At 34.7% G+C, this 17,062-nt stretch overlaps 1 protein-coding gene across 3 annotated transcripts in view; it reads left to right on the top strand.

Moving 5' to 3' along the window:
• The window catches only part of LOC140040727 (histone-lysine N-methyltransferase SETDB1-like), a 373,841-nt gene that overhangs the window by 91,405 nt on the left and 265,374 nt on the right, over positions 1-17,062 (top strand). For all 3 annotated transcript variants that reach the window (XM_072086876.1, XM_072086874.1, XM_072086877.1), the window contains exon 9: positions 15,513-15,633. In XM_072086876.1, coding sequence (XP_071942977.1) covers positions 15,513-15,633 — 121 coding nt within the window. The remainder of the gene's footprint in view (positions 1-15,512; positions 15,634-17,062) is intronic.

The following is a 17,062-nucleotide window of genomic DNA, read 5'->3' as shown; positions in this document are numbered from 1 at the left end:
AAATTACATGCCATCAATATGATGGATTATGATTATAGATTTAAAAAAGAATTTGAACACGTAAGCTACATTTGAAAATTACCTGCCATCAATATGATGGATTATGATTATAGATTTAAAAAAGAATTTGAACACGTCAGCTACATTTGGAAATTACCTGCCATCAATATGATGGATTATGATTATAGATTTAAAAAAGAATTTGAACACGTTAAAATATACAAAAATTATTTTTACTCTAGTAGCTAGATCAACTTTCGTATGCACTTTGAGGTCCAGAGAATTTGACTTCAGAAATTGGTTTAGGGTGGTCAAACAATCATTTTTGGCTTGTTTACACATTTTGAAAATGTGGCGAAAGGTCAAGGTCAGGGTAAAAGGTCATAAGACCAAACATCAATATGTCCTTATTAAATCTCAACAACCACTGGTCACAGCAAGGTAATTTTGGTCTTAAATTAATCAGAAGGTATACATTTATATTCAGTCTGAGACATTTTAGTAAAAAATGACCGGAAATGCCATTTCTGACCTTTGACCCACAACCCAGGGCATGTATGTATCTCCGTAACTACTGGTCGTAGGCACTTGAATTTTGTTTTAAATTGTTCGAAATATATATTTTGTTATTTGTTATACATTTTGAAAAATGTTACAAAAGGTCAAAGGGTCAAGGTCAAGGGTTATATGAACAAATAAAAAAGGTACTTGTATCTCGGTTGCAGCAAGTCAATTCTGGTCTCAAAATGTTCAGAAGGCATGCATTTATATTCCATCTAATGGGGCATTTTAGTCGAAAATGATCAGAATGCCATTTCTGACCTTTGACCCACATACCAGGGCATCTTCATATCTCTACAAGTACTGGTAGTAGAAATTTGAATTTAGTTTCAATTTGTAGAAATACACATATTTACATTCATTCTAACAGAAAATTAAGTACTGGTAGGGATAACGATGTAAAATTAAAAGTTAATATTTTTCAAACAAATTATACATTGCCTGTTAGTATTTTGTATCAATATTATAATAAAGAAAGAATTATGAAAATATGACTTGTAGTTTTCGAAATATAGGGTTTAAAACATCGCCGAAAATGATCGTTTTTAGCCACGAACGATGTAAACAAATTGCGCCCTCAGTCGACAATTGTATGAACTAGTCATTTTTCGTAAAAATAATTATATAAAATCACAATTTTAAGTAACATATTTTATATATCAACATTGTAAAATTCAATATAAAAAAGAGTGTTTATTTAACCTCGTTCGAAGAATTTCAATGCATTATTTTCCTGTGTAATTGGACAGGCCTGACACCATGTGACTTCACGGCACTCGCGAGAAAATTATTCCGCTGTGTGTTGAATCGCGTCAACCAATCAAAGGGCGAGAATCCAAAATCGTTCAACCGTGAGACTTGCGGAGCGGTCAAATGCGGAGGTTTGATTGGCTTGCGATGACATCATACCATAAAATGGCGTTTTTGTAGTTGAGCCCCTCGGAATTTTTCAAAAATTATTTAAAAAATGGACTAAACGGATATTTTTTATGGTATATGGGTTGTTACTATGAAATATTCGAATCATAAAGGCCTCATATCGGGATAAAATTGTTTTTTTAGCAGTTAAAATTAATATTTTTCTTAGTAACAAGCACATGGTATGTGGAACTATATTATCTTGGTGTAGGAATAAAAAACATTTTGAGGTCATAAGAGGCTCAACTACAAAAATAAGGTTGAAATGGTAGGTCATTGAGCCTTCCGAGGGTTTTGTAGTAAACAAAAGCTATACGCGCTAGGCGATAACGATCTTTTAACCACTATATTCACATTTTTGGTTGAATGAAATGGAAATAAAAAATACTTGATCTTATAGAATAATAGGTAAATAAATATATACTCAAAATGATATATTTATAATTAATTTATTTTCAGAACAATTACCTAATAAAAAGTGTTTACCAAAGTAAAAAAACACCGCGTCAATGACATTGCGCGCATAGTAACGTGCGCGCTGTTTAATCGTGGTAATGAAAATGGAGTCCGCTCTCGGTATCCCTAGTACTGGTCGTAGAAACTTAAATTTGATATCAAATTGTTCGAAATATACATATTTACATTCATTGTAATAGAAAATATGGTTAAAAGATGAACAGAAATACTATTACTAATGTTTCAAACAAAAAACATATCTACACAACTTATCCTTAGACAGTAATGTTACTTTAAATTGTTTTAATTTCAAGTACTAGTTATTGCTGTCCCCGAGGACATTTTGATAGAAACGTTAAGCTCAACAGTTCTTTTCAGAATGCTAGAAGTAACTTGCCATATGTATCCGATTAAACGCCCCAGGCATTTATTGTTCAAAAGGGTTTGTAGGGGGAAAGGAGGCATCTTTATTTGAGGTATAATAGGGTAACATGTATAATCAAATAAATACCACCTAGATGTAAAAATATACAGCACAATTAATATCAAAAGTGATAAAATTATGTCAAAATGCTTGGTAAATTGTAGATTATGGTAGTTAATTAAATGTGTTGACGTGATACAATTATTGTGTAAATGCATGTGGCAGGGCGTTTATTCCACCTGGTGTTCTATTGAAGGAATGGTGGCGTTTATTTGAGGGAGGCTTTTATTCAAAAAGCGGGTGTTTATTCAAATAAATACTCTAATTTTAATAATTATATTTCGTTCTCAACTGATAAAAGGTACTTTACATGATTCGTTTTTTCTCTTTATGCTTTTTAATGAAATGTTTCTGTCTTTTAAAATAAAAGTGATAGATTCCATTAAATGGATCTTCTCCTCCAGGTGCCTGCAGCATAATGATATAAAACAATGACACATCATTATCCTGACACGATTGCACTCATAATGGATCTTTATTCTATCATCTGTTTGTTTGTAACTACAATTTGACAACAATCTTTTGCATATTTTTAAATGCCAATACAGTCAACTCTCCCAATACCGGACTCTCTGAAAACCAGAAACTCTCCCAATACCAGACTTTTTTTGAGGACCAAAAGGTCCCAAATTTAATTTTACCATTAAAAACACTTATTTGGCCGGCCCAAAGGTGTCCGGTATTGGGAGAGTTGACTGTACATAGTTTCATTACTATTGTACAATATGTCCAGCTTTCCTGAAAACACCCTTGTGTACTGTAGTCACAGTGTTGTAGATTTTATCATGATAACTTCTGATGCTTTTATTGTCAATGCATTCAGTACCTAAAACATGTCAAGGTTTCTAGTGGTATTGATAATAAATCTCCAGAAATATATATTGGTTTATTATTGTTTTGTGTATGTCGGTGACATTCAAAAATATTATGCAACAGTGTTACGGAATAATGACAATGAATTGGTCTATTATAGTTGTCTCTGATACCTTTTATTACATGATTCTACTTCCACCAGGATAGAATGAGGTTTAATCCAGTTATCTTATTATATTAATTTTTTTTTTTATATCTGGGGTGTATTTATCTGATTATACATGTTACCATTATTACACCCAAACAAAATAAACGCCTTCCCTGAATAAAAAAATGCCCGGGGCTTTTATTCGGGTAACTACAGTAAGTTACTTCTAGCATTCTTAACTGTTGAGCTCGACGTTTCCATCAAAATGTTTGAACGTTCTTGGGGGTCAACAATACTTATTACAAACAGTAAAGGATTTGTTTTAATTCCTATAAATTTATAATGAAATCATTAAGCATCAATTATTGCATAACATTACTGTCTAATGATAAGTTGGGTAGAGATATGTTTTTCATTTAAAACATTAGTAATTAATAGTATTTCTGATCATCTTTTATCCAAATTTTCTGTTAGAATGAATGTAAATATGTGTATTTCTACAATTTGAAACTAAATTCAAGTTTCTACTACCAGTACTTGTAGAGATATGAAGATGCCATGATATGTGGGTCAAAGGTCAGAAATGGCATTTCTGATAATTTTTGACTAAAATGTCCCATTAGATTGAATATGAACGCAAGCCTTCTGAACATTATGAGACTAAAATTGACTTGCTGCGACCAGTGGTTGCTGAGATACAAGTATCTATTTGTATTTGTTCATATAACCCTTGACCCTGACCCTTTGACCTTTGGCAACATTTAAAAAAATGTGCAACAAATAACAAAATGTTTATTTCGACCAAATTCAAGTGTCTACGATCAGTAGTTACGGAGATACATACTGGGGCGGATCCAGACATTTTTGAGAGGGGGGGTCCGCCGATAAAAAGGGCACATCAGATATTGAGTATTTGAGCCACAACCCCCGTGGTGGGGGTTGTGGCGAAGCAAATTTTGTTACAGGACACACTTAGATGGCCGGAAATGGCACTCTCGCACGCAAAATCCATGATAAATGGCACCTTTCTAGTTCGCCGGAAATGACACTTTATTAGCAGGGATAACGATGCAAAATTAAAAGTTGTTATGTTTCAACCAATTTAAACATTATCTGTTGGTATTTTGTTTCAATATTCCAATAAAGAAAGAATTACGAAAATCTGACTTGTAGTTTTCGAAATATAGGGTCTAAAATATTGCCGAAAATGATCGTTTTTAGCCACGAACGTTGTAAACAAATTGCGCCATTTTTCGCTAAAATAATTACATATAATTACGTTTTATAGTAATTTCTTTTATATATCAACATTGGAAATATCAATAAAATATGTTATTAAATGTTTATAAAATATATAGAGTTGTTTATTTAACGGAATTCCTACAAATTCATTGCTCTAAATTTGTGTAGAGTACCGTTCAGGCAGAACAGAGAGATCACGTGACTTCTTGGTACACGCGCGCGAGAGAAAACATTCCGCTGTGGGTGATTCGTGTCCACCAATCCAAAATAGCCAAAATCCAAAATCATTCAACCGTGAGCTCTGCCGATCGCGGGAAAGCTCAGCTTTGATTGGCTTACGATGACATCATATCACAAAATGGTGGTTTTGTAGTTGAGCCTCACGTAATTGTCACAAATATTGTTTTCAAAAATGAAATAAATGAACCTTCTTTATGGTATGTGTGATTTTTCTTTAAAAGATTTCTCAATAAAGGCTTCATATCGAGAAAAAAACATTTTTTTGGCACTTATAATAAATATTTCTCAGAGAAAAAAGCACATGGCTTGTAGAACTATATTATCTTGGCGTAGGAAGACAAACAAATCCCAGGTCATGAGAGGCTCAACTATAAAAACAAGGTTGAATAGTATAGTGTAAGGACCGTTCGATGATTTTTGAGTAAACAATCTACCGCGTATGGTCGTACGCGGTAGATAGTACGATATTTTAACTACATTTTTTACATGTTTGGTTGGATGTAATGTAAATAAAAAATATTTGATCTGATGGAATGATATGTAAATAAACAAATACTCAAAAGAATTATGTTTACAGTTCAATTATTTTCAGAATAATAATACATAAAAATGTGTTTACCAATGGACAAATAATCGCATCAATGACAGAGCGCGCATGGTAACGTACGCGGAGTTACATGCGCCCTCTGTAGTATGCGAAACGATCTATTTTTAGAAGTTTAAGTAGAGATCATCACGCATCACCACCTCTCACAATGCTCTTTGATCGGCCGCCGTAACTTAACATTGCGCTCATTGTGATAAATTTCTGTTTTTATTTTTGGGGTTAGTGTAGCTTACTCTGTGCATACTAATATACACACAAATATGAATAAAATATTGAACCTCTAAAAAAAGGGCACCCTTAAAATTTAGGGGGGGTCCGGACCCCGTGGACCCCCCCCCCTCTGGATCCGCCCCAGATATACATGCCCTGGGGTGTGGGTCAAAGGTCAGAAATGGCATTTCCGGTCATTTTTTACTGAAATGTCCCATTACACTGAAAATAAATGTATACCTTCTGATCAATTTGAGACAAAAATTACCTCGCTGTGACCAGTGGCTGTCAAGATTTAAGGACCTATTGGTGTTTAGTTTTATAACCTTTTACCTTGACCTTTTGACCTTTCGCCACATTTTCAAAATGTGTAACCAAGCCAATAATGATTGTTTGACCATCCTTAATCAATTTCAGTCAAATTTTCTGGACCTCAAAGTGCATACGAAAGTTGATCTAGTTATATTATTTGATTATTATTTTTTAGATAATTGTTACACAAAATACTGTAGTGCCCAGAAACAATAAAAACTAGATTTGAACTCGTCACTTCGGACGAGTTAGGTTTTCCGCAGCGCAAAGGCCACGGCACCAAAGGCCACGGCACATCATACATTAGAATATTGCGCAAAGAAAAACGATTATGCCATTGAAACAATTTCAGTGTGCTCTCTGATCTATTTTGTGTCCCGTCTAAGTATATACAGTATACACTATATCCTGTATACGTACTACATACAGTGCAGAATAGGTGAAAATAAGTGACCAAAGTTATTAACGCTTTTGAACATGATGACGTCATCACAATTTTAAAAATGGTGAATCATGCGAAAGATAATCGATTGACCTAGACAATAATAAAAAATTGAGGGAATTGGAATACGAATAAAGGAGATGCGCTCTATTAAATGTGACGCGCTATGACGAAAGAGACAAAAATCCTATATTTCATATTCGAGTGGCCATATGATGACGTCACAATGTCCGTTAGCCATATCGATGCATGATTCGATATCTACAACTCATCAACTTCCAGAATATGTAATTTTAAAAAAGTTCACCACGTAGTTTACAATCTATGACTGTTTTAAGAAAGGCATAATTTTCACAAATTTTTGAACTTTTTCATAAAAAAACGCACGGAAATTGTCCAATTCTATGTGCTCGTATGACGTGATTTTAAGTCAAAATTGTTTGAAAGTTGGTAAAATTACTAAAAAAGGCTGAAAAAACAAAAATCACGCAAAAATAGATGTTTTTTGCGCTACATGCGCACGCACGCGTAAAAAAAATGCGCGGCCGTGGGAATTTTTGAAACGCTCAAAATGACATGAAACACGTAGAAAGTTGATTAGAAGTTGATTTTTCGCATTTTGAAATTTTAAACGCGCGTGCGCGCGTAACTTTCTGTGAAACATGCCATTTTTAATCCATAGAAAGTTTCCCCTTCATATGACTTAAATTTTCACCAAGTGTCAATACAAAATGACTTTTGGTTTTTAATCTATGATCAATCATTGAAATTCATAAAATCACGCGTAACTTACGCTGCGCAACTCGGACGAGACCGAAAACCTTATTACGACATCTTCAGATAGAGGTCAATCTTCTGATAAAGTTATACAATGTTATGTTGAGAAGATTTAGAGATACACTAGCAACAAAATTCTGGGAAAGAAAGAAGAACATAGAAAAAAAAAAAAAAAAAAGATCCTGATAATAACAAGGGGTTATCCGCCAAGTGCGGATAACCAATAAAGATTTGATAAAATAACAATAGGTGATCATTTTATTCTAAATGATCACCTAAAAATGGAATGAAAATACAAAAATATATATACCGTAGTTCCTCGGGTATAATCCCACCTCGAGTATAATCCCACCCCCGACTTTACGATTACCTTCGCACGCAAGCATGTCCCAGTGTATAATTTATCATTAGGACAGAAAAGGTAGGCCTAGCTAGCTAGGCCGACGTCTCACCAAAAAATAGAGTAATTTCTCTGAATTCGGCTGACTTAAAACTCATCAAACATTGGCCATCGTAAAGTTGAATACAACCTTAATATCATCGCCCCGATCTTCGCGTTCTGCACATCATGCATTCGCCGCACACTCGCTCGCCGTGTATATTCTGCATGCCTTGTTTACACTACTGCATGCTTGATTACCATAAAAAAACACTGCCCTCTATACCGACCGGAGCAGTACTGTACAGTAGTTCATGTCACATGCAACAACATGCGATTTGCACAGAGCTCGAGCGTGGGGAATCGGGAGAGACGGAGAACTCGTATGAGTTATGTCGATATTATTTAGGAAGCCAGGCCCAGATCACATTTTAGGGTATTTTTTAAGTTAAGTAAGAAAATCTATAGACCAATTATGCCGCCTAGGCCTAGATGACCTGGCAGTCTAATGTCTAGGCCTACATCGGAATATAGCTTTAGATAGCCTAAATCGTAGCCAGAAGAAATATTGTCATTTTCAGTTCATGCACCGGGAAATTTCTCCCAAATTCGGGCAAATTTCACGTACAAGGGGGGTGGAATTATACCCGGGGAACTACGGTATATATATAAACTATGAGGGCCTATACAAAAAGTTACCGTAATTTCATTAACATTATTTAGGAAAGAGATAGGTTTTTAACATTTTCTTGAAATATAAGATGGTAAGTTATTCCACAATCTAGGACCGATGACAGAAAAACACGTATCGCCAAACGACCTCTTGGGTAGATCGAAGTCCTTGCCGACCAGAATGGTGTTTGTTTATAAAGTCCGGTAAATAACCAGGTGCTGAGCCATACAGACAGTTGTACACATGCACTAAGATCTTGAATTCAATCCTCTGCTGGACAGGCAACCAATGCAGCTCCCCAATGAGAGGAGACGCAGTGGTGCGCTTGCTAGCTTGAAAAATAAAATGCGCAGCGCTATTTTGCAGTGTTTGCAAACGTCGGACGTCTGAAACAGCCAATCCACCGAGCAAAGAGTTGCCATAGTCCAATCGGGAAAGAATTAAAGATTTTACTGCATGTGTACATGTAGAGCGGTCTATGAAACACCGAATCCAACTCAAATTATGAAGATGGAAGTTTACCCTACTACGCAATGTACTAACATGATTTTTCATAGAAAGTTGGTTATCAAGCATGATACCAAGATTTTTAATCTTACTGGATGGGGTGATTATGGATTCACCGATTTTCAAATCAAGTTGGGATATAGCCTTAACATGCCTCAGATTCAAAACTCAGTTTTTGAATCATTTAGCTTTAGTTTGTTGATCATCATCCACGAACGTATTTCAGTAATGCATTCGGTAAGTTTAAACTTAGCAGCGGAAATATCCTCCTCCGACTTTGAATCAAAGCTAGCGTAAAGCTGTGTGGCATCAGCATATGTGATACGCTACTTCAAATCGCCTAATAATATCTGCAACAGGTTGCGCATACATAGTAAAGATAGATGAACCTACGATGGACCCTTGAGGTACACCATACCTAGGACACAGACTCTATTTACACGTTCATGATGGTAACTAGCAAACCAGTTTAATGCAGTACCGAATTCACTCTGCATTCGATTTACAAGGATGTCATGGTCTATGGTGTCGATTGCAGAGGAGAGATCTAGTAGGACCAACATAATTGATTTACCTTTGTCAAGTTCATTTAACATATCATTCTTAACCCGCAAAAGGGCAGTTTCCGTACTATGAGATGATTTATATGCAGAGAGGTTCGGTTCGGTTCAGTAAGATCGTTGTTCTGGAGATGCTCTTTAAAACTAGAGACTGCGGGATATTCAATTATTTTACCTAACGTTGGGAGGTTGGAGACAGGCCGGTAATTTTTAAACACATCATGATTTAAGGTTGGTTTCTTAATCAAAGTGGTAATAATCGCTTGACGAAGGATAATAGGAAATATCCCCGCTCTCAGAGAATTATTAACAATGGACGTGATACTCGGCCATAATGTATCAATACAGCGTTTCAATAACCAAGTGGGCATAAGATCCAGTGGACTTGTTTTATTAGGATGTTTAGTGATAATTTTCCTTACATCTTCCTTGTTCAGTTTTACAAAAGTATCTAACATATTTACACGCTTAGGCCCTGTTCAGACCCATGGCGTTAGACCGTTATAGCGTACGACGCTAAACGAATGTGTGTCTGAACAGTTGGGGATTAGCGTACAACGCGTCGTACAACGGTTGTAGCGTTGTAGTGGAAAACGGTTGATAGTACCGTTTTAGCGTACGACGCTACTGTAAGTCAACGTTGTATCCAATCAGAACGTTTCCTGTTATGACGCGAAACAAGGTTTGACCTAGGTTGACATCTTGTATCGTCAATGTGTGAGATGGATTTCAATAACAAAAAGGCCAGAATAAATAAGGCCTAACTACACTACAAATACAACTGTAAAGGCTACAAACTATTATCAACTGATTACCATTATATTTTCTAACAAATGACATAAATACATGCACCTTGTATTTAAACATAGGGACTACGATCCCATCCGCTTTTAGGCCTAGCTAGGCCTAGAGCCATTCAAGCATTTCATTCAAGCTAAAAACTAGCGTGGGACATCAAGTCACTCATTCATACAAGGCAGACTAGACTGGACAAGTTTAATGCTGAAAACCCCCTAACTCCTAAAAAAATCAGTAAACAAACAGGGGGAGCTGTGTCCCTTTTATTAGCAGGTTAAGGGTTATTTTCAACTGACTGGACCAAAGAATATATATCTTTGACTGGACTGGATAGACTAATCACAATCATTTTTTTCTTCATCATTACGAGGCCTGCTTTATTTTCGTAACACAAGAGCCTGGGGAAAATATTTTTTACTACAAAATAAAAAGAATAGAAACAGAAATTTGGCTTTACTATATTTTTCTTAAATAAATGCTGAGGTATGTCTTATTTACGGCAAATTTTGTCATAATTGTAGGGCTGAGATCTAGGCCTACCGTATATACAGTGGAAATAATGATGAAAACACGTGGGGTAAGAGCACATGAATATGCAACTAGAAACAACCTGGATGGCGTACTTCCGTTGTAACGATAATCGTAGGCTATGGGTCTGAACACCTCGTTTTTTTCACTGCGGTTTGTAACGTGACCTTGATAGTAACGTTGTACGCTAAAATGGTCTAACGCCATGGGTCTGAACAGGGCCTTACTTACTTTATCACTAAGGATATTATTATCAGAATTTAAGATTTCGTTTTGAATGACATTGTATACATTATCATTCTTATCATTATTTATATGGCACATTTGATCAAGTTCAGATCTAATGTTAGACACCTTATTAGTGTAGGCCACTATGTAATTTCGTGTCATTTTTTTGTTAAAAGCAAAATTCCAGCTGATTTAGTGTCTTTAGGATGTAAAGTAATGACAAAAATATGTTGCCATTTTTTTAAAAAAGCTTAAGGATGTCAAATCCAAGATGGCCGCCAATACGTAAAATATCCAATAAATGTACCATATTGGACAAAGTAACACCCATTAGGAATAATATTTTAAGTTCATATGGGTTCTCTGCTATATAAGAATTATTATAAACCTATATTCATTAGTATTCTGACATTTTGAATTTCAAAATGGCCGCCATTTTTTAAAAATGGATTAAATTTCTTATTAAAACATGTGCAAGTAATGACGTTGATTGAAATCACATAATAGGCCTATGACAACAACATTGGTGATTAACACAAAATGGCGGCCATTTTGATTTTTAAAATGGCCGCCATTTTTTTTAATCGGGTTAAATTTCTTATTAAAACTTGTATAAGTTAAATAAAATTAGATTGAAATACACAAAATGATATGCTTATGACAACAACATGGTGATTAACACAAAATGTTGACCATCAGGAGGTCTACAGTACTGACTGTACACTTCTTCATATTAAAACATCTCATAAACTTCTTCAGTTAAATGACAACTAACTCTGCCAAAGTCCTTCAATGAAATATTTCTAATCTTGAATGCGATACAGTACGTTGACCTTCCTTCGTTCTCTACTACTGTATCCATCAAACTTCCACAGACTGATCTGCGTTCCCAACAACCTTGTTCAGAAACAAATTTGCAAAATAACTGAAATACCTCATTTCACCGGCAAATAATCTCTATAGGAGTCCTCTTTTACTTTGATAAGTTTGTCACCTGTATTCAACGTCATATATATTTTTTGCCAATATTCGTCTTTTTCTTAGGATCCCATATAGACAGTTTGCCTTCTACAAGACTTTTACCAATGCCTCAAACATTTTCTGTCCAATTTCATCATGCCATGGCCAACAAACACCTTTGTGCGAATTGCAGCATTCTTCATTAATCGGGATATCATCTCTCTTTAAATGTTAACTAGATTTGCCAGCTCTGATGAAATCATTAATTTGTGTTATTCCAATGATACCACGCTCAATGACCCTGATCAATTGATGTAAATCCAGCAAGTCCCACACATACATGTCCTCTCATATTCATATATAGGGATATAGTTCAACCACATCATTTAGATTTCGTCGACTCTCTGTATTCAAGTTAATATCTTTATGATCAGCCTCTTTCAAACAAAATGATACTTAACTTAGAATCTCTTTCTCTGTCTGCATTTGTAGAAGCAAGTTGTAGACAGAAAGCAGAATTAGTGTGCTTCTGTCCTTTAGAGATGTTTTCCATTTAAGATATTTGTGTCACTGGTTGTATAGGTAATACAAGTTTCAACAAAAGCACTTGCCTCAACACTATTTTCACAATGCTACATGTCCAAAAGCCATATAGTTCACCGGGTCGACATAATAATTGCTTTTTGATGTCATCTCTGTCCACCTCCACTCATCTCGGGCAAGAGTCATCAACAGGCATTCTTGTCTTTCCCTAGTACATGAGTTACCACAACCATGTGCACTCATCAAACCAGTGTATAATGCTGGTCTGTCTGTAGGGGGTACATATCTAATGAAATTGGTTGAGATTGTAGAAGATGAGAAGTAGGAGTTCATTCATTTACAAGGTTATTTATAGGCAGAGCTGTATCTGTATTTCCTTCAAGCTTCTGCCAAAAGTTGACAGGTTGAAAACTTACCAACCATACTGGTGACTATGGCCCTGAAGGTTCAGACATTGAATTACATAACAATAACGCATTCATTATTTAACATATTTATACAGGATTTCACAATAAGGTATAAATGCACTTGTTTTATATTGTGGTCCTGTCTCCCGTCAAGTTTCAGTTTCATGAAAATAAATGAGATCTGTAATTTAGAATCTATATATAAATCATGGTTAATTCTGACATAGGCGAGCACAATGGAAAAACTTTGAAACAAATTTCTGCCTTGGATACCTACCTGAACTATCTCAGGTGTACCGCGAAATGTAAAACAGTTTTCACTATTACGATATTGTTCCATATTTTTATCTTAGGAATATATTATAAAGAGTTTTAAAACAAAATTTCTGATTCATCGGTAGATTTTCAACTCAATTTCAACTGTACGCGGTCAAAGTAATTTCCGGGTTCACGATGAGTTTACAGGTTCACCTTGCCACTACCTGGTTTCAGTTAAGTTGGTCGTTAGTGGCTATAGCTATTTTAGTTTTTTGTTTATTTTCGGATTGGACCGCGCGTGTGAAGGTACAGTAGTTAAAAAATAAAATCCCGATAGCCGAGTTTTATTGAGTAAGCTGGCAGGAATAACTGTAGGCTATCTGTGTCCCATTAGGGCCCATATTGCAAGCCTCTCTAAAACATCTTCCTTCTTGGGCCGAAACGGCCTACACTGTTGCGGAAGTTAGTTTCAAAAGATGTTTAATTTAAATAATGTATTATGATGGTATTTATTTGAATAAACGCCTCCCCAATAAAACATCATAATAATTGCCTACACCCCCCCCCCCTACCCAATATTGTATATACTATTTATAATAGAATTCATTACACTGTTAACTATAATTTACCAAGCATTTGTTATACTTTTTTACCACTTTTCATATCTATTAGAGGATTTTATTTGATTATAAATGTTACGATATTATTAAAACTAAAAAATCCCTCGAATAAGCATCTCCCTCAAATTAACTCTGCCTCTCCACCTCCGCCCTATAAAACAATAAACACTATACTTTAAAATGTTATTAATCATCTAAGACACTGTGAAACAGAGTAGGTTTAGTTTTTCGAATGTCAAGCATTTTCAATAATGGTAACCGACAGAAAACGTACAAGGAGAACGTCCGTAAACATTTTTACCCGAGTCATTATCATTCCGACAACCTTCGTTTACACTTCCTAGAGGGGAGCGAGCGAACTATAGATCTAACCCTCTAGTTAGACGTAATTGTTGTTGAATATTTGATATAAATTGTTAAGTTTTTCCATACTTTTGCAACTCCAACTTTGAACGATTATTTAATTCAATAGTCATAGTGGGGTATTATATATCTGTTATATAGAGGACATTGACAATTTTAGAACATTGTGTACAAACAACAATTTATGCACACATATTTAAAAAAAATTATTTAAAGAATTTAATTTTTAGTGGTGGCCATTTTGAAATCCAAGATGGCCAACAGATTATCGCTTTACATAGTTAGGATTGTATAATGGGTACAGTAATACCATCAAAACGGGCTTGTTCCACATTCATAATTTGTATTATTGGTGATATTCTGATTTTTAATAGGGTTATTTGAATGTTGGCGGCCATCTTGAATTTGGTCCTTTAAATATCTTTTGAAAAAATGGCAACATATTTTTTTTCATTCTTTATATTATCAAGATATGAAATAAAGTCAAAGTTTGCTTTTAACAAAAAATATACACGACATTCAAATAAACGACATACCAGCCTACACTATATCAGTGAAATATTTTGCAAATTGATTGCTCAAAACAAGGTTAGAGGAACTTGCAGGAAGTTTACTGACAGATAAATTTAACAGACTAATATTAAAAGAAAAATCATTGATGATCTAGTTGTGAATCATGGATGTCAAAATTCATTTAAATCTATTCAGGTATTATATATGTCAGCGATAAAAGTGCTTTTGTAGTTAGATCATCCACAGCTAATGATATTTGTTTGGTCGAACTAGGTTATCCGTCAATTAATGGCATGGTAAAGCAGGTTCAATATAAGGTTTTTAATAAAATATTAAATGAAAGGGAGAATATGAATGACGACCCATTTATGTTGGCATGGTCAATATGTCGTCTTGCTCAAACTCCATTTTATCCTTATGTTTGTAATATTTTAGAGATTCCTGATCATCGTAATATTTGATATAGCTAGAATTCGTAACCATGTGTTAGAATCCACACATACTAAACTTAATAGTACATATTGCCTCACTTTAAATCCTTTATCTCGACTCGAAAGGTTAGCTTTCTCACGTTTACGACTTATATCTCATAACCTTAAAATAGAAACTGGGCGGTGGTCTTGCACGCCACCCGATGAACGTCTTTGTATTAAATGTGGCAGAGTGCAGACCGAGCTTCATGCACTATGTGAATGCCCATTTACTGCACACATACGCCAAACTTTTAATACATTGTCATAGCCTTGTGTTTTTATTTTCTATTGAACCTTTATTACTGTCTTTCTTAAAGTTAGTGAAAATATTATCTGGGTTTGTTGTTATAAATATCATCAAAATTAATATATCTTTTACAAAATCAATTATCTTATTATTTAAATCAATGCATGTCACCTATCATTCGTCATAGTGACGAATTAAGTCTAGTTTGACATTATTTTATGGAATTGCTTTTTTACTTCTTTTAGGTGGAAAACAAGAGTGTTGAAGGTTCATGGTAGCTTAGTTAACATGAAATTTCTTATTGATGAAAGAACTGAATGGATTTATCGGGGATCTCCAAGACTTGAACCTCTACACAGAGAATTGGTAGGTATATTTGTAAATAATCAATGTTTATGAGTTATGGTACCATGTATAGTGAGACCATGAAGGAAATTAAATTATTTGTACCCTTTGCATAAAACTATTACAGTACAGCTAAAAATTGCTGCAACGTAACGTTCCATCTTCCTGGCTACGAGGTATTGTGTTTCGATTTAGATTCCAAGAGATATATTGTTTTTGATCGCGATCCTAGGAACTGCATTATTTTTTTATCGCGATCCTATGAGACGGATTATTTTGCTACGCGTCTGTCGTAATGTGTTATAAACACCATTGTTATCAATTAATCAAGGAGAACAATGATTGAAAATTACAGCAGTTATGCCCAATATATTTAATATATTTTAAATTTGATAACATATTATTAACAAAATAGACCCACAAGGTTTACGTCACACCTCAGCAAACTTTTTTCAGCCAGTTTGTACAATGGGATACCAACAGACAAGTATCTAACATGTTTGATTTGCGTTGTTTTTATCATGTGAGAATTTGGTCGACCACCAATGTTCCACATGCTTTTTTGCACCCCGTCAGCGCACTCTTTAATGTGGGTCATTGAATTTTATTCAGATTTGTTTGGCTGATTTCGTTAGTATTAGAGGGGGGGGGGGGGGGGAGGGGGGAGGGGGCATATTTAGAATTACTTTTACACCCTCAAAAGTTCAAATCTGTAAAAATGTTTAATCCACTAATGTGCAAACATCGCGCCATTAAATGTAAAAATGATTAGTTTTGACGTTAAATATGCAAATAAAATTCTACAAATGTACAAATCATTTGTTTCAACCAAAATCGTTTATTGAAAATGATAACCTAATTCTAAACAGTCACAGGTTTTTCTAACAATGTTTTCAAGATATAGCCACTGTGACATACTGTACTAGTACTTAATTATAGTGAGGGCTGAAATAATCTGTTTTGAAAAACCGGGGATGCAGGACTGACATGTGGTCGCTGCTTTCTGGAGATGGAGACTTCTATACCACTTAAAGTTGGGATTCTGTTTTGTGAATTTCCTTTAAATTAAGAGGACAACTTTTTTATATTATTTCTTTTAATTATGCGCGATTTGGACAATTTATGCAATTTTAAATTGTGAGGATTTTCTTGCGCAAATAATTTTCTTTAACAAAATTAATTAACAGGAAAATAATATAAATGAAGTAGGTATATGAAAATGGTATAATCCTTAAGCGAAGGTAAACAGACCCCTATTTTATGACATCTTTTAACTAAAATACAGATATATTGAATTGAATGAATACTAAATTTAATGTCGAGGAGATATACATAAGAACAATCGCCTGGTATTTGTACTTGTCTAGGTCTTTTTCCAGTACAAAAGACAATGAAAGCATTCCATTCCTAGCAAATTGGCTTGAAGTTTGCATAGCTCTTTAGATGTAAA

The sequence above is a fragment of the Antedon mediterranea genome, chromosome 2 (genome assembly GCF_964355755.1).
Source record: "Antedon mediterranea chromosome 2, ecAntMedi1.1, whole genome shotgun sequence".
Taxonomy (NCBI): Eukaryota; Metazoa; Echinodermata; class Crinoidea; order Comatulida; family Antedonidae; genus Antedon; species Antedon mediterranea.
This window is presented reverse-complemented; position numbering and strand designations above follow the sequence as displayed.